The 18356-nt window shown below is 48.5% G+C and overlaps 1 protein-coding gene across 1 annotated transcript; it reads left to right on the top strand.

Annotated features, from left to right (window-relative positions):
* Window positions 1–3364: 3364 nt before the first annotated feature.
* LOC118577623 (testis specific 10 interacting protein) lies at window positions 3365–18092 on the top strand. The gene is made up of 8 exons (XM_036178053.1): window positions 3365–3376; window positions 7196–7335; window positions 7414–8126; window positions 8302–8449; window positions 11352–11522; window positions 17251–17350; window positions 17437–17555; window positions 17969–18092. Exons 1-8 carry the CDS (start codon window positions 3365–3367, stop codon window positions 18090–18092), a joined length of 1527 nt encoding a protein of 508 aa, XP_036033946.1.
* The last annotated feature ends 264 nt before the right edge of the window (window positions 18093–18356 follow it).

Raw genomic sequence — 18356 nt, 5'->3', positions numbered from 1 at the left:
AACAACAAAGAAATTTCTAAAAAATAAAAGAACCTAAGAATCTATCTATGCCTCAGTAAGTGTTCTAAATGGTGGCAATTCTGCAAACAAACTGTTCTTGGAGCTTGAAGAGGAGAGGCAGATGGTGACTTGCATTGTGGGGACATAGGAGTGGGGGTGCCCAGGGCAGGAAGAGGGTGACCTAGCATTCTGCACCAGGCATGGGGACAACTTGAATAAGGTAAGATTTGAGTAGAAATCCTGGCAAGCAGGGAGTGAGCAGATAACTATGGAGAAAGTCTAGGAGGGTAGGTGTAGCTCGGTTCCCTTTTTCTCTCCCAGCTTCCACTTCCTTAGCCACAGCCCAGAGTCTGACTTGGTCTCATCTCTGCTGATGGGTATCCCTATGGCAACTGGCCCAGAAGCCTTGTAGAGAAGGGAAATCTTAGTAGTGGGCACTTACAGCACATTTGCCTAAGGTACTGCTTGCCATGGGCCCCAGAGGCCAGGGCCGGGGCAGGGGAAGGGATGTTGGGAGTCCGAGTGACCTTCCTTGAACATCTCTTCCAAGCCTGGATGATGTTTCCCTCTCTTCCCTCGGTATCATCTTCACCTCTAGTGGGAAGGTGTTACAGCCATTCAAGTACCAGGGCTTGTCAGACCCAAATCCATTGTCGGCTGCGTGCCCTTCAGAGCCATCCTCCAGGGAAAGTGTCCCCACTGTCCCCAGCTTACAGAAGTCTGTCTCGAAAAACAAAAACAAACAAAAATTACACTTTTGCCTGGTGTGGTGGTACATGCCTTTAACCAGCACTCCAGAGGCAGAGGCACATGGATCTATGAGTTGGAGGCCAGCTTGATCTATATAACAAGTTCCACGACAGACAGGGCTACATAGTGAGACCTTGTCTGGAAGCACCTGAGTTACCTGAAAGGAGCAGTTTCTAACCTGAGGAGCTGCTGGCAGGCTGTGCAGTGAGCTCCAGGTTTCTGGCAGGCTTTGTTAATTAGCTGATTTCACTCATTTCCGCTCCAGTACGTAGCCCCTCTCCTATATTACTATCTGTACTTTGGCTTATTATTGGTTCTCTACCTGGGGTAAGAAGACATTTCTTCATATCTCCCTAGGAATAATGTCCTACAACAGCCCTGCGCCTGGCAGGAAGGGATCCATGTCGGTGCACTTGGAAATCAGAAGACAACATGTATCTGTTCTCTTACCATGTGGGTCCTTTGTCTTCCCTGGGGGGATCAAAATCAGGCCATCAGGCTTAGCAGCAAGCACCCTTACCAACTGAGCCATGGAGTCAGCCCCCGTCACATTCCCCTCTACCTTGCTAACATCTGTAACGGGTCTTCTGCATGACTTCTTAGAGTATGGGCCTAGGGAACAAATAAGGTTGCCAAGTTCCTTTTAATCCTTGGCCTCGCCTTGACCTCTCAGTGTTTCTTGCCAGCCACCACCTCCTTTGGCGGGAACTTTTTTGTTGCTCTTATTTTTGTTTGTTTGTTTGTTTGTTTTTTAGATAGGGTCTCTCTACATAACCTTAAGTGTTCTAGAACTTCCTATATAGATCAGGCTGGCCTTGAACTCACAAAGGAGAGCTGCCCACCTCTGTCCCCAAGTGCTGGGATTAAAGTGTTTGGCACCTTACCCAGCCACAATCTTTGTTCTTGGTGGCCACTTTAACCTGTTGGTCTCCATGGCCACGTCTCCCTGACTTCTCCTGACCCCTAAGCATCCTGACTTCTTCTCTTCTCTCTACACCTCTCTTTCAAGTGTCTAATTGTCTCCCTGGCAAGTGTCTTCCTGGACCCTACCATATAATTTCCCTTAGCAGTCAGTCTTGTGGTCATTGAAGTCACTAAAGAAATCTCCACCACTGGGTTGGGGATTTAGCTCAGTGATAGAGCGTTTGCCTAGCAAGCGCAAGGCCCTGGGTTCGATCCTCAGCTCAAAAAGAAAAAAAAAAAAAAAAAGAAATCTCCACTAGCCTGGGCTGAAGGTACACACCTTTAAGAAAATTTGAGGCTAGCCTGGGCTCCAGGGTGAGATGGTAGAGGGGACCAGCTAAAACACAAAATAAGGGCTAGGGAGACGGCTCAAAGAATAAAGTGCTTTCTGAGGAAAGCCTGCTGATCTGAGTTGGATTCCCAGAACCCATATAAAGGTATCAAGAGAGAACTGAATCCACCAAGCTGTTTTATGGCCTCCACACACATGCTTTGGCAGTACCCACCCCCATCATGTACAGACAATAATAATAAATAAAAATAAACAGAATAAATGAGTGAGTGATTTAAAAGAGCGCCTGGTTTGACGACGTAGTCAGATCTCTGACGTGACTTTTATTTTGGCTTTGCCTCTCTGATTTTGATTTAGATGACATAGTTGCTGCTCTCCTGACCATTGGAGCCTCCACTGCCAAGGAGCAGGGGAAGCCAGTTTTCCCAGGTCTTACCCTGCTATCCTATTGCTGTGGGGCACATGGATGGAAGGAGGAAAGTGGTAAGGCATTGGCATGATTGGTGCTGGTGGAGAAAAGCTACCCAGCAGGGGCTTCAGGGACGGCTGAACAGAGAGGAGAATGCAGTGTTCTTGCCGAGGACCTGGTTCAGTGTTGGTGCCCACAAGGTGGCTCAGAACCATCCATAATTTCAGTTTCAGTGACTCAGCGCCCTCTCTGGCCTCTCTGGGCACATGGTGCACAAACATACATTCAGACAAAATGCCCATACACATTTACAAAGTTAAAATAAAAATTAAGAAGTTGCTCCTGTCTGTGGGTGCTGCCTGGGCTTTATGGGCCATCTTTACAGCTCAACCCCACCTTCAGCTCCAGCAAATGGCAGCCCCTCTGTTTTGACTACTCTGGCTTTCTTCCTTCTGGCACACACAGACCCATCCTACTGGGCTCCCATGGCAGGGTCCATTTTCACCCTAGAGTGGGTCTAGTTCCCACTGCTAGTCCATATCCTCGCTGGAGACCAGCCGCACTGCTGACCCCCCTGGGCCACCACCACCACCACAGTAAGCATCTTGAGCCTCCTTGAAGCATTCAGTCCCAATTTGGTATTAGGAGGCAATTCACCAGCACGGCAGAGTGGCACATATCATGAGTCCCAGCACCCAGCAGAGGCAGGTGGATCTCTGAGTTCAAGACCAGCCTGGTCTACAGAATAAGTTCCAGGCCAGCCAGGATTTTGAAAAATCAGTTTATTTAAAAAAAAAAAGGGGGTGAGGCGGGGGAGGAGGAAGAGAAGAAGATGATGACCATTCGCTAGTGCATGGCAGGCCTGGGATCTCAGCAGGATACCAGTGCTTTTCCAAATCTATGTCATTACCAACTGACTCCGTCAAAATCCACCCCTGGAGATGGGCGGAATGACTCACCAGGTAAAGGTGCTTGCCACCAAACCTGATGACCCAAGTTTGACTGCCAGGACCTACACCGTGGAAGGGGAGAACTGACCGCTATAAGTTGTCCACTGATGTTAAAATGCATCCCAGGGCACACCCCACCCTGCATACACAAAAAATAAATAAATCTACCCTCGGAGCTGGGGGCGTATTTCAGTAGGGAGTGTTTGCCTAGAATGTATGAAGCCCTGGGTTCAATGCTCAGCAACCAAACAAATGGAGCTTTGTGGTGCACAGCTGTAATCCGGAGCTAGACAGGTAGAGGCAGGATGAACAGAAGTTCAAGTTTATCATTGTATAACAAGTTCAAAGCTAGCCAGGGCTACATGAGACCCTTTCTCAAAGAAAGAAGGAAGGAAGGAAAGTAAAATCCAATTTTAATCCACTTATATTTCTGACAAGGATGAGGATTTCAAAAGGGGCAAAATGTGGATCACATTGGGGCTGGAGAGATGGCTCAAAGGATAAGAGCACTGGATACTCTTCTGGAGTACTAGGGTTTGGATCCCAGCACCCACATGCAGCTAACAACTGTAGCTCCTTCCGGGAGCCCAATGCTTCATTCTGGCCTCTTGGCCTCTTGCAGACACTGAATTCATGTGATACATAGACATACTTCAGGCAAAACTCCCCTACACTTCAAATAAAAATAAGTGAATCTTTCTTCCCCTGTTATTTTGCTTTTTAAGATTGAGTTTTTCTGTGAAACCCCAAATAAGACAACAGGCTTATTTTTATTTTTATTTTTTTTTATTAAAAGTTTGGATTTTGGCCAGCAGCTACTCATTTGGTAATTCTATTCTCTTCTTCCCTTTAAACCTCATGGCATCTTCCAACCACTCATCATGTGCTCCCCCAACTAAGAGATGAACCCAGAATTCCCAGAGCCAATAGGCCCTACATAGCTAATCCCTTGAGCCTAGAAAGGTTTAAAATATTCAAATACTAAAGAATAACATAATAAACATAAATTTTTGTTTTGCTTTGGTTTGGTTTGGTTTTTTTGAGACAGGGTTTCTCTGTAGCTTTGGAGGCTGTCCTGGAACTCGCTTTGTAGACCAGGCTGGCCTCGAACTCACAGAGATCCACCTGCCTCTGCCTCCCGAGTGCTGGGATTACAGATGTGCGCCACCACCGCCTGGCTAAACATTTAAGTGAGGTGGAAACATTTCTAGAAAAATATGGAATGCTCAAATTGGCACAAAACAACACAAACTTGGATAGGTCCAAAACCAGTGAAGTTCTAATGATCTAAGAGTCCACTTGGACATGGTGGTAGGGCTAACAACCCCAGCATTTGGGGTGGGGAAGCAGGAAGGTCAAGTTCAGAGTTATTATCCTCAGCTACATACAGAACTTGAGGCTAGCATGGGCTACACAAGACGCTGCTTAAAGGAACAAATGAATCTCCTTGAAACAGTAAGAAACAGACAGAGACTCAGGGGAAGGTCTGCGGCTCAGTGGTGAGTCCACACTTAGCATTCATGAGGCTTTGTGTTCCAATCCCAGAACCACATAAAAGGGGATGAAGCTATGATGGAGTCTCCATTGCTACAGTCATAAGGATCCATGTTGGACTCCCGGCATCCACACAGGAAAAGCTGAGAACTTGTCATGGTGGTGCACACCTTTATTCCCAGTGCTCTTGAAGCAGAGGCAAGCAGAGCTCTGTGTGTTCAAGGACAACTGGTCTACATAGTGACTTTTAGACCAGCTAGGGCTACATGTGAGATACTGTCCAAAATAAACAAAATCCATAAAAAATCAAAACAAAAACAAAGTACACATACACACAGGCACGCACAGAAAATGTAAGATTGAAGCACAGCTGTTCTCAGCTCTGACCTATTTGCTGCCTCTTTGAGGAGCATGATATCCAGTGGTCTGGCCCTGTCAGGGGCCTGGAGAGCAGAGTAATGGTATAAGATCTCAGGAGGCTCAATCATGCTGAAGGCGGGCTGAGGGACATGGCCTGCCTCAGGCATCAACTGCGTGGGCATCTTCACAGGAGCTGAGGACCCTTCGAGATGGCAAGTTCTGATGTCCCTTTCACAACAGATAGGCAAACATAAGCCTAAAGAGGCAGGGAGTTACACCAGGCCAGGTAGCACCTGGCTGACCCCTAGTACTTCTTGCTAGAGTCAGTCAGACTGGTCACAGCCTGGTTGTCATGGAGATGGCAGAGGGGCAGTTCCAGAGCTGGCAGGTGGGGGTGGGAAAGGGCAGGGTACCAATATGCTAAACACTGACCAACTGTTGGCCAGGGCCACAACGGAGAGACCAAGGCAGAGCACAGAGCCCTTGGTTCCAGGGACAGCCACAAGGCTGTTCAGACTTCTATCAAGTATCTCTCCAGAGGAGGTGAGAGGCAGGCCCTGCTGGGGAACTTCCAACTGCCCAGCGGCATCTTAGGCCAAGAGAAGCTGGGGCTGGCTGAGGCTCTTGAGGAACCAGAAGCCTGGAGCCCAGGTCCCGGTAACAGTTAGGAAGGCCTGGAACAGGCACCATAGAGGACAGATGGAGCAGTCTGGGAACACTGGAGGGAGGAAAGAGCTTTTAGAAAACAGTCACTCCTTCACTTCTGTTGAGCGAAGTCTAGAGCCTTCTGCAACCTCCAAAGGAATGTGAGCTTTTGTTGTGGTTTTGTTTTGGGAGGTGGTGGTGGAGGGTTGGTTTGTTTCAGGGCTCCTACCAAATTATCTGGGCTGTGCTAGAATTCAAAATGCTCCTGTCTCAGTTTCCTGAACATCTGGGGCTACAGGTATGTGTCTTCATACCGAGACATTTTCCTAAATTTAAAGAAGTCCAAACCAGGCATGCTGGTGCAGTCTGTCATTCCAGCACTTGGGCAGTGGAGGCAAGAGGATCAGTAGTTCAGAGCTATCCTCAGCCACGAGGTGGTGGCACATGCCTTTTAATTCCCACACTCGGGAGGCAGAGGCAAGTGGATCTCTGTGAGTTCGAGGCTAGCCTGGTCTACAGCGCAAGATCCAGGACAGGCATCAAAACTAAATGGAGAAACCCTGTCTCGAAAAAACAAAACCAAACCAAACCAAACCAACAACAACAACAAAACTGACAACAATAATACAATACAATATAATGTAACATAACGTAACATAACGTAACGTAATGTAATGTAAATTGATGGGGAACAGTATGATAATCCTATGTACACAATAAACAAATCAGGGCAATTCCCATCTCTGTGTTGGGAACATTTGGACACTTCTCTCACAGCAGAGTTCAATGGCGACAAATTTGCGATTTGGAAACAGTGACATGTGTGGGTCCCAGCCCCCACTACTCACCAGCCACATGGTCTCTGCTCTTGGAAGTTCAAGAGCCTACCTAACTCTTTGCCTGAAAATGGGTAATAGCAAGCCTCCACTTCCCTGGATATTTCTTTGGGAAGGTCAAATATGTAACTGCCTAAAGGTCTGGTGCCCATGTGTCTGCAGCTTTTGATTGTGTGTGTGTGTGTGTGTGTGTGTGTGTGTGTGTGTGTGTGGTGTGCAAGTTGAGGTCATAGAACAAGAGGTGGGAGTTGGTTCTCTCCTCTGTCATGTGGGTCCCAGGGATCACACTCAGGTTGTCAGTCAGGTGTAGTGACATTGCCTTCACTTAGTGAGTCACATCCCCAAACTGGGTCTGCAACTCTTGCTATTTGAACAGAAGAGGTAGTGAGCAATCAGGGGTTTTAGAGACAGCCACAGCTGGGACAGAATGCAAAGAGAGGAAGCCCCTGGAGTGACGTGAGTGGTACAGGAGCTGCCCTCTTCCCATCCTGCCCAGGGGAGCCTTGGGAGTGGTGATAGCCTCCAGAGTCAGAGCTGTCGGCTGCAGAGGTCTCAGAGCGCAGGGCAGACGACAAGGAAAAAACGCAAGCCCCGGAGGCGGAACAAGAAAGGACCAGGTTCAGCTGAGGCAGAGGAGTAAGCATCTGAGGATGGCCTGCGGGGTGTACTGGGGACCAGGAGGACCTTCGCTCTGACTTCTGTCCTCTCCTTCAGTCTCTTCAGTTCAGCTTCTCGGAAGCCTTCCTTCCCTTTCCAGTGGGCCTGGGAGAGCTTCATCATAGATGGCCAGGCTCTGCTTCAGCCAAGTTCCTCTGTGGTCCTGGGCCAACGATCCCTGCTTTTGCCCCCAGCAGCCCCCCAGCTCAAGTCCAGGCGCAAGTCAGTAGCCAGCCTCTCAGAAGACCTCAGCTTCTGCCAGAAGACAGAAGTGCAAAACCAGGAGAAGAGATATCAGCTGGGGGGCCAGGGCAGCATCGCCCTCCCTCCGGGCAACTCAGAGAGCCAAGGGCTGGAGCCATGCAGCCAGGGTGGCTTCTGGCCACTAGGAAAAGGGTCAGGGTCAGAGTCTGAGGATGTCTCAGAGGTGGAAGGCCAGAATGCTGAGGGGGCAGAGAGGGTTCTGAGCCCTGGGGAACTGCCCCAGCTCCCAGGGCAGGGCTTGACCTTGGAGGAGGAATGGATCCCAGAGGTGACAGAGGAGGAACACGGCGCCCCCCACAGGAGCAAGGGCGGCTCTCCACATAAGGGGAGGAATTCTGGAGAGAAGGCGTCAGAAGAAAGGGAGCTGCAGGGTCCTAGCCAGGGAAGCAGCTCAGGTTCCCACGGCCTCCGAAGGCTGCAGAAGGGGAAGTCAATGGCCAAGGATCTGAAGGGGCCCTGGGACTTGGAGCGGCTACACAGGCAGTTACAGGAAGAATTGGATTGCGGTGAGCGAGTCTGGAAGCTGTGGGAGACCTGCACTCAGATGGAGGGATGGGGTGGCGGTGGTGGGATAGGTAGGTAGTAGAGGCCGGGGTGGGCCACGGATTGTCTGGGTGCTGGTTGGGATTGCCCAGTGACCCAGGAGAGAGTGTGGCCCTGACTTGATTTTCCTGTGCACAGGTCCCGAAAAGCAGACCTGGAAGGCTTTGCGGGCAGCTGTCCAGGCCTCTACCAGGAATAGGAAGACCCCTACCTTTGGAGATGACGAAAATTTCTTGTCTGCCAACTTCCCTAATCGCACCTTCCATAAACGACAGGAGGCCACCAGGTGAGGAAGAAGAGGAAGGAGAGCAAGAGCTGAGGGTGAGGGTAGATAAGGGGCCAGCTTACAAATGACAGTCTCTTTCGAGTTCATTTATTCTTTGACCCATTCACCAGGCTTTCTGATTATCCATCCATCCCGCTCTTGATAATGTCCATTGTCTATTGTCCTACTTTATTAACACATGCCACATCTCAGTCCTTTCTTTTCCTCTAGCCATCCTTCAGCCGATTAATGTAACATGTATTGAGTGTCTTCTGTGGGTCCTCAGGATAGGAAGGTCAATCCCAAGAGTTCAAGATCTACAAAAGGAGATAGGTGGTTTATGGATGTTTAGCTCCAGCTACCACCCTTGGGCTAAAAGAAGAAACCACGGGCTCAGAGAAGCCAGGAGGCAAGGAGGCAACTGTTGGCCAAGGGATGATGAGGGCCTGAACCAGGTGCCAGTGGATGGAGAGAAGGGGACCCACTCCAGAGTTCTTTAGGGACTTTAGTTTGGGGGGAGGCGGGGGGTAATTGGAGATCAAATCCAGGGACTTGAGAATGCTAGGCTCTAATATTGAGCTATATCCTCAGCCATGATCTCTAAAAATTTTTATATTACTTATTGTCTATGTGTGCAAACATATGAGTACCACAGCATAGGTGTGAAGGTCAGAAGATAACCTGAGGGAGTTAGTTCTCTCCTGCCACCACCTGGGCATGGGATTGAATTTACATTGTCAGGCCTGGCAGCAAATTCCTTCATCTACTGAGCCATCCTGCTGTCCCAGCCCTGAGATTATTTTTTTCCCCCGAGACAGGGTTTATCTTTGTAGCTTTGTGCTTTCCTGGAACTCGCTTTGTAGACCAGGCTGGCCTTGAACTCACAGAGATCCTCCTACCTCTGCCTCCCAAGTGCTGGGATTAAAGGCATTTACCACCACCACCCAGTGAGATTTTTTTTTTTAATTTTTGTATGCATTTGGTGTTTTGCCATGGAACTGGAGTTACAGACAGTTGTGAGCTGCCATGTGGGTGCTGAGAATTGAACCCAGGTCCTTTGGAAGAGCATTCAGTACTCTTAATCTCTGAGCCATCTCTTCAACCCCCAGCCCTGAGATTTTTAGAGTCTGATTTAATGAGCCTTGGGGACTGATTAGAAGTGGAATATGAGGGAAGGGTAAATTCAAATCATTCAGCATTATTATTTTTTCTGATAAAGGGAGGGAGGTGACTGAAGCTTGGTCTCATGTATCTCAGGTTGGCCTTGAATTTACCCTGTAGCTAGAGCAACCTTGAATTCCTGATCCTTCTAGACCCTTCTGCCTCTGTCTGGGTGCTGATATTACAAAGCTGCATCAGATTCTCAGAGTACCCTCTATAACCCTTTCTTACAAATTTACTCCTCATTAGTTTAAAATTATCTGTATATATGGCTACATCAAACTAATTAAAATGTATATTATCACACATACTTTTTTATGAACACCTAAAATTTAATCTCTTAGTGGTTTTCAAATACACAGCAAGTGTATTGTGAAAAATAATAGTCACCATATTGTAGGATAGATTCATTTCAATGTGTAGACCAGGCTGGCCTTAAACTCACAGAGATCTGCCTGCTTTTGCCTCTGCCTCCTGAGTGCTGGGATTAAAGACGTGCGCCAGCACTGCCTGACAGTTTAATGGTTTCTTATGACATCAGGGCATATGATATTTCCAGTTCTTTTTTTCTGTTAAGATAGCTTTAGGGCGTTGGTGGTGCACACCTTTAATCCCTGCACTCAGAAGGCAGAGCCAGGCAGATCTCTGTAAGTTCGAGGCCAGCCTGGGCTACTAAGTAAGTTCCAGGAAAGGCGCAAAGCTACACAGAGAAACCGTGTCTTGGACAAAGAGAAAGAGAGAGAGAGAGAGAGAGAGAGAGAGAGAGAGAGAGAGAGAGCGCTTTAAAGCCCAATATGGTGGTGCAGCCTGTAATCCCAGTACTCTGGAGGTGGAGGCATGAAGTTCAAAAGTTTAAAGTCACTCTCAGCTACAGAAAGAGTTCGAGGCCAGCCAGGGATATGTAAGAAATGAAATGAACAAAATATGTATCTAGAGACAGAGATTCCTAGAAAGGAAATAGAGTAGCCAAGGGAAAGTCTTTCTGGGAGAAATGACATTTCACCGAAGACCTGATTGATGAGAGAACATTGGCCATGATATAAAGGGTTGTCGAGTTGCTATTCAGCTATCCACACTTTTGCCCATATGTGTTTTCAACATGTTTATTCTTTCCCACGTATTTATCCATCTGACTGTCCATCTATCCAACTGTGTCTCGAGCTGTTAGGTATTAACCTAGATGCTGTCAAGTAAAGTGGTTAGACATCTGGCCCTCTCTCAAAGACGGATGCTTGGCAAGGTAATGTGTGAAACGCAGAAAAGGTGCCAGGCTGTGTGCTGATCTCCTTGGGGCTCAGGAGGCCTCAACTGAGCTCTACAGTACTCAGGAGGCCTGAGCCAAGTGTTAAGAACTGGATCTCAAGCCAGGCAGTAGTGGCACATATCGCTAATCCCAGCACTCAAGAGCAGAGGCAGTCAAATCTCTGAGTTTGAGTCCAGCCTGCCAGCCTGGTCTATAGATCGAGGACAGTCAGAGCCACAGAGAGAAACCGTCTCAAAAACAAAACAAAACAAAAAACCTCAAAACAAACTAATAAAGAACTGGATCTCACTGCTGAAGAATAGGGTCAGGCCTTAAGGCCTTGGGCTGGTTGCAAGCCACCATATGCAGGTTCCAGGAATCATGGCTTCCATGACAAATGCCATTTGTTTCCCAGGCCCTTGGCTCTCTGAGACACATACTTCCTCCCATGTTCCTCTATGCTTCTCTGACCTTCCTTGAATCTCCTGATCCCCATAGACATCTCTATTTCCTTACCAGGAACCTGCTGCAGGCCTGGGAACAGCAGCAGCTGGAGGAGCGGCAGCAGGCTGAGATGCGCAGGGTTCGGGAGCATCAGGTGCAGCAGCAGGTGGCTCGCTGTCTGGCAGCCTACACACCCAGAGGGAGCAGAGGGGCCCTGGCTGCCCAGCGCAAACTGGAAGAGCTGAGGTAGGAGGCTTTGGAGGGCCTGGCTGCGGCCTGGCAGGGAGGGTGTGCTGGGTGTCAGGATGCAGGACCCCACAGCATGCAGGCCAGACCCCTTAGCTGCATTTTACAAATGAAGATGCTGAGGCCCCTGGAGAAGGGCTGGGTCAAGATCATTGTGTTATTAATAGCATTCCCTTCAGATATTATCCTCAAGTTCAGAGCATTCTGCACACAGTCTTGGCTTTAAATCTTATTTTTGGTTTCTTAGTGTCAGACATGCTTGTTATAAAATCAAGGATGGCTGAACATTGTGATACACACCTTTAATCCCAGCACTCTGGAGGCAGAGGCACAGTCCGGTCTTGTGAGTTATAGACCAGCCAGGGAGACACTGTCTCAAAAAAATGCTGAGTGGCTGGAGAGATGGCTCAGTGGTTAAGAGCCAGATGCCCTTACAAATGACCTAGGTTCAGTTCTCAGCACCCACATGGTAACTTACGATCCTTTGTAACTCCAGTTTCAGGGACTCCAACCCTCCTCTTCTGGCCTTTGCAAACACCAGGCACATGTGTAGTACACTTACATACATGCAGGCTAAACTCTCATAAATATAAAATATATTTAAATGTTGAAGATTGTAGGAATAGTTGCTGTGATAAATAGTTCCAGGGGCTCCACTCGTGGAGACAATTAGTACGCACATTCAGCCAGAGTAATGAGTTTTATTATCTTTCCATGTTTCTACTGCCCCTTTTGAGACAGAGTCTCTTCATGTACCCTGGCTGGCCTGGAAGCCAGGGTACACATATAGACCTGGCTTTCAGAGATCTCCCTGCCTATCTCTGGTACAGGGATTAAAGGCACCATTCTGCCCAGCTCTCTTTTTCTCCTTTGCGCTAGGGACTCATCTTGGTGGCCCAGGCTGTCTTGGAACTCGATATGTAGATCAAGCTGACATTGAATTTATAGCAATCCTCCTAAACCTAAGTGCTAGGATTAAGGTTTGTACCACTACACCCAACTCAGACTATATTCCTAGGAAGCAACTTCACAAATCAAGCAGTTCTTCCTAACAGGCTATGAGTTAGGTAGTACCAATACCCACAGTACTACAGAGGAGGAACTGAGGCCCAGAGAGCAGAGTTTAAATGATTTGCCCAGGTCTGAAGTAAGCCCTGGAAGATGTTTGGTTACTGTCTTAGGGTTTTTATTGCTGTGAAGAGACTGTGAGGAGACACCATGACCACATCAACTTTTTTTTTATTTAATTTAATTTTTAAATTATAAATGCAGGGGGGCTGGAGAGACGGCTCAGAGGTTAAGAGCCCCGACTGCTCTTCCAGAGGTCCTGAGTTCAATTCCCAGCAACCACATGGTAGCTCACAACCATCTGTAATGAGATCTGGCACTCTCTTCTGTATACATAATAAATAAATTAATTAAAAAAATAAATAAATGCAGGGCCATGGCTCAAGCCTTTTGCTAGCTAGCTCTTATATCTTAAATTAGCCCATAACTATTAATCTATGTATTGCCACATGTTCCGTGGCTTTACCTGTATCCCATTACATGTCATAGCAACTCTCTTTTTTTTTTTTCTTTTTCTTTTTCTTTTTTTTGCCTCTCCTGGATCTCACTCTGTAGCCCAGACTGGCCTTGAACTCACAGAGATCGCCTGGCTCTGCCTCCCGAGTGCTGGGATTAAAGGTGTGTGCTAGCACCACCCCCCACCCCCCACCCCCCACCCCCCACCCCCCCACCCCCCGGCCACAGAAACTCTTATAAAGGAAAACATTTAGTAGGGTGGCTTACAGTTTAGAGGTTTAGTCCAGTGGGACAAGGCAGCAAGCCGACTTGGTGCTGGAGAGGTAGTTGAGAGTTCTACAACTTGTGCAGGCAACAGGAAGTGAACTGTCTCATTGGGTGTGGTTTGAGCATATAGAGACCTCAAAGCCCGCCTCCACAGTGACCCACTTCCTCCAAGACCGCATCTATCCAACAAGGCCACACCTCTAATAGCACCACTTCCTTTGGGGGCCATTTTCTTTCAAACCACCAGTTACCTTGCTGCATGGAGTGCTTTAGTGCTTGCTCTTCAGTGACATGACACGTGAGAGTCCCTGCAAAGGCTCAACCTCATGACACAGACAACGTGACTAAGTGCAGTCCTTTAAGCCGCTGACTGGAACACCTATGGGGTCCTCTCTCCATGATTGTTTTCTTTGGCTCAGGAGATGTGGGAAGGGGCACCAAGGACTTGGCAGGGCTCAGATCACCTATGCTGAGCCAGTCTTGTTATGCCTACTTTATTTTTAAATTATTATTATTATGTATATTTTAAGAGAGGATCTTTCTATGTAGTCCTGGCTGTCTTGGAACTCACTATGTAGAGCAGGCTGACCTCAAACTCATAGAGATCCTCCTGCCTTCCTAGCACTGGGATTAAAGGCGTGCGCAACCACACCTGCTAGCTCAACTTCACAGATAACTTTACAGAACAGAGTGTCTTTTAGGGACATGTGTTGCCTCCTCATTTCTCCTTGGAAGGAACTGTTTTGAACTCACACAGATCCGCCTGCCTCTGCTTCCCAAGTGCCGGGATTAAAGGTGTGCGCCACCATGCCTGGTGACTTCCTTTGAAAGCACTTCAGGTGACAATTTGCAGAAGTCAGTTCTCTCCTTTCACCAAGTGGGTCCTGGAGATTAAACTCAGGACCCTAGGCAGGGCAGCAAACACCTTTACTCACTGAGCCATCTTGCACCTCCCCCACACCTGTTTTTCTTTTGAGATAGGGCTTTCTGTAGCTCAGACTGCCTTAGTCTCCTGAGTGATGAGTTTACCAACACTTGCCAGCATGCACTAGCTGTAAGCGGTAAGAAGAAGGCCTAGTCTCCAGCCGACAGGCACATGAGAAGGGTGCTAGAGTCTTGTTGCTTCCTGCAGGGTGAAGGCATAGGTAGACCTTCCCTGGCAGTCTTCCAGCCTGCCCAGGACAGGTGCCACAAAGGAACTCTTTTCCCCATGAGATGGTCCAGTTTTACAACCATGCTTCCCAGGAGGAGAGGCAAAGTAGAGGGACACTGTGGCAGGGAGGTCTGTCGTCCTGTACTTTGGAATGCCAGGGGTGTTATCTATTGGCAACAGTTCTCTCTCTCTCTCTCTCTCTCTCTCTCTCTCTCTTTTTTTTGGTGTGGACTTCCTTTATGACAGAAATGACAGTAGATATCCAGCAAGAAGTTGGGCATAATGGTGCACACATATCACCCCAGCTACTTAGAAAGCTGAAGCAGGAGGATAGCTTGAGGTCTGGAATTTTGAGTCCAGCCTGGGCAATACAGCCAGATGGTCTCAAAAACAAAACAAGCTTGGCATGATGGTATACGCCTGTAATCCTAGCATTTAGGAGGCTGAGACAATAGGATTGTGCATTTTGGTCCAGCCTAGACTACAAAGCACAATCCAGTCTCCAAAACCTAAACAAGTAGATGCTTGGGAGACAGCTTAGCCATGGGAGTACTTGCAGCATGAGGACCTGGGCTGAGTCCTTAGCGTTCATTTTTTTTTTTTTTTAAATAAAAACATCAACAAAGTGAACCCAGGTGCAGCTGTGTGCACCTACAACCCCAATGCTTGCTGACCACCTCGTCTAGCCAAATTGGTGAGTTCCAGGTTCAGTGAGAGAGCCTGTCTAAAAAAAAACCAGATGGTTGGCACAGTGGCACATGCCTTTAGTCGCAGTTCTTTGGAGGGAGTTCCAGGCTAGTCTGGTTTACAAAGTGGGACCCTGTCTCAAAAAACAAACAAAAACTATACAGCCAGAGAACCACAGGACATCATGCAAAAGGCAGTCCTAAGGCAAGCTCGTGACTGCCCCCACACCTGGGACCACTGAAAGTCTCTCCTGATTGGTGAAGACTTTTTTTGGGGGGGGGGGTTTGAGACAGGGTTTCTCTGTGTAGCTTTGAGCCTTTCCTGAAACTCACTCTGTAGCCCAGGCTAGCTTTAAACTCAGAGATCCGCCTGCCTCTGCCTCCCGAGTGCTGGCATTAAAGGCGTGCGCCACCACCGCCCGGCTGGTGAAGACTTAACGGTGCTGTGGTCCTGGCCTAGTTTTCCCAGTGGATGTTGCTTTGGTTTTTTTCTCCAGGAAGGAAGCTTCCTTCCCTGGCACCTGGCCTAACATGGGAGGGTTTTCCAACAGGTGTCCAATGTACATGCCTGAGAGCCTAGAAAAAGTTTCAGATCTTGTCTGCTCACCCCTTTCACTCTTTCTGTGGGATCTGCCATTCCATGCTGAGCATGTCTTATGTGCATTGACGGACAGATACCTAGTCCTGTGAGGAGTGAGGTTAAAAGGCAGTGTAATACTGGGCTGGGTGAGCAGACTTGCAGTCTCGGGTAACCCAAGTTGGTCTAGAACTGTGGAGCAAAGGATAACTTCGGATCTCCTTACTTTTTTTTTTTTTGGTTTTGCGAGACAGGGTTTCTCTGTAGCTTTGGAGCCTGTCCTGGCTGGCCTCGAACTCACAGAGAGCCACTTGCCTCTGCCTCTCGAGTGCTGGGATTACAGGCGTGCGCCGCCGCCACCACCACCACCACCTGGCTGATCTCCTTACTTTTGCAAAATGGTTCTTTCTTTGGATTGCCAGCTCCTGAACAATGACACAGAGACTTTTTATTAATTATGAAAGCTTGGCCTTAGCTTTTAGGCTTGTTCCCACCTAGCTCTTGTAACCTTAATTAACCCATTTATATTAATCTATGTTCTGCCTTGTGGCTTGTTACCTCTCTCAGTATTGTATGTTCAACTTATCTCTGTGTCTGGCTGGTGAATCTCCCACCTCAGATTCTTTCCCAGAGTTCCTATCTCTGCCTGGAAGAGATTCTTTCCCACCTATCCTCTCCTGCCTAGCTATTGGCCATTCAGTTCTTTATTAAACCAGTCAGAAGGTGCCTTAGGCAGGTGATGTTAGAGACACGTTTTTTACACAGTGTACACAAAGATTATCTCAACACTTCTGCCTGATGGATGCTGGGATTACAGGCATGTCAAAGTGCACACATGGAAGCTAAAGGACAGCTCTGTGGGCTCTGGAGCTTAGACCAAAGCTGCCAGCCTTAAGTGTGGCAAGCACACTGACCTGCTGAGCCATCTAAACATCTTCAAACTGATTTTTGTAAATAGTTTTTCTCCAGTACAGCCCAGATCTTTCTTTTGTTTTTGATAGAGTATCAGTCTGCAATCCACACTGGTCTGGAACTTACTCCGTAGCCCAGACTGGCTTTGAATCCAGGCAGTTCTCCTCTGCCTCAGCTTCCCAAATGTTAGCCACCAGGTCCAGCTTTGGGAGATGTTCTTTTATTTGCAATAAGCTGCAAGAGGGGGAGAAGAGGGAGATGATCTAGGAAGGGGAGGCTGTGCAAGCAGGGGCTCAGGAGCCAGGGCTGGTCCCCCCTTTGGGAGTGGTCAGAAGATAGGGTAAGACCTGGACGCACAGCCTAAACTTGGGACAGGTGCGCAATCTTACAATTTTGGACGGGTCCCTGTGACCTTCCTGAGCCATCAGTAAGATGGGACAGGTAAGTGCCACCCTAATAATCTCACACAAGAAACACGGGGCCATAATGGGAATGAAATGGTTTTGTAACCAGGGGAACCTTTATATTGATAAGCTTCAGTGAAGACTGGGAGCCTCTGGACTGGGGAGTGTCCATGTTCAGCTGACCAGAGGCCTGTCTTTCTCACAGGCGCAAAGAGCGACAGCGTTTTGCTGAGTACCAGGCAGAGCTGCAGGGTATCCAGCACAGGGTGCAAGCCCGGCCCTTCCTGTTCCAGCAGGCCATGCAGGTGAGGGAGACCCCCTAACAATCAGAGCCCCACAGTGCCCCCAGCAGCCCTGGTGAAAAACAGGAACCTTTCTTTTCTCCCATCAGACCAATGCTAGGCTCACAGTAAACCGGCGCTTCTCCCAGGTACTGTCAGCATTGGGAGTAGATGAGGAACAGCTGCTGGCTGAGGCAGGCAATGCAGAAGGAATCACCCAGAAACACAGGTGAGGCGGGACAAGGCATCCACACCAGCGTCACCCAGGAAGGTGGGCCAGTTACCGTTCCCACCTCCACTGTGACCAGAGGAAGGGGACCTTGCTCGAGGACACAGGGGCAAATATGCAGCAAAGCTAGTCTGGGACTCTGAGCAAGGACAGGCCAAGCAGCAGGTGCCGTACTGTCACCCTACGCATACTGTCCCTGACACCTTAGAATAAATAATCTGGTATAGAGCGAGGATTATAAGATTCACTTCACGGTAAAGTACAAAACACCTTGAGACTGCAGGAGGGGGTCACTTCCCAGGGACTCACAGCAGCCCAGTGTAAGTTAGATTTGGACCCACAGGGTAAAAGGCTGCATTTGGGTATGGGGTGGTGTGCTATGGAGCCCATTGGCCTCCATCTGTGTCTTTAAGGAGCCACCGGTCATTTGGAGTAGATATGGAGCCCTCTTCTCAGAGCTCCCCAAAGATAGAACACACCAGCAACCAGCCTGGAAGACTCCCCTCTCCCACCCTGGACCCAGCACACAGTCCCTGAGATAAAAATTAAACACTTTATGGCAAGTACAGTGTGAGATTTCTGAGCGGAGTTGGCTATGCGATGGGGGAGAGGTAGTGGCATGTGGGTGGCCTAGACTTAGCTGTTTCCCACTTATGCTGGGAACCCGGCTGCTCCCCTTCTTCAGCAAACACATGCTGTCTCTGCTACTGAGGAGTAGGACACCTGGAAAGGAATCAGCTGAGGCTTTTCCATGCTTTCTCTAACATACATATACCTGGGGACCTAGAAATCCTGGTGAAT

Source organism: Onychomys torridus, chromosome 1 (genome assembly GCF_903995425.1).
Source record: "Onychomys torridus chromosome 1, mOncTor1.1, whole genome shotgun sequence".
NCBI lineage: Eukaryota > Metazoa > Chordata > Mammalia > Rodentia > Cricetidae > Onychomys > Onychomys torridus.
This window is presented reverse-complemented; position numbering and strand designations above follow the sequence as displayed.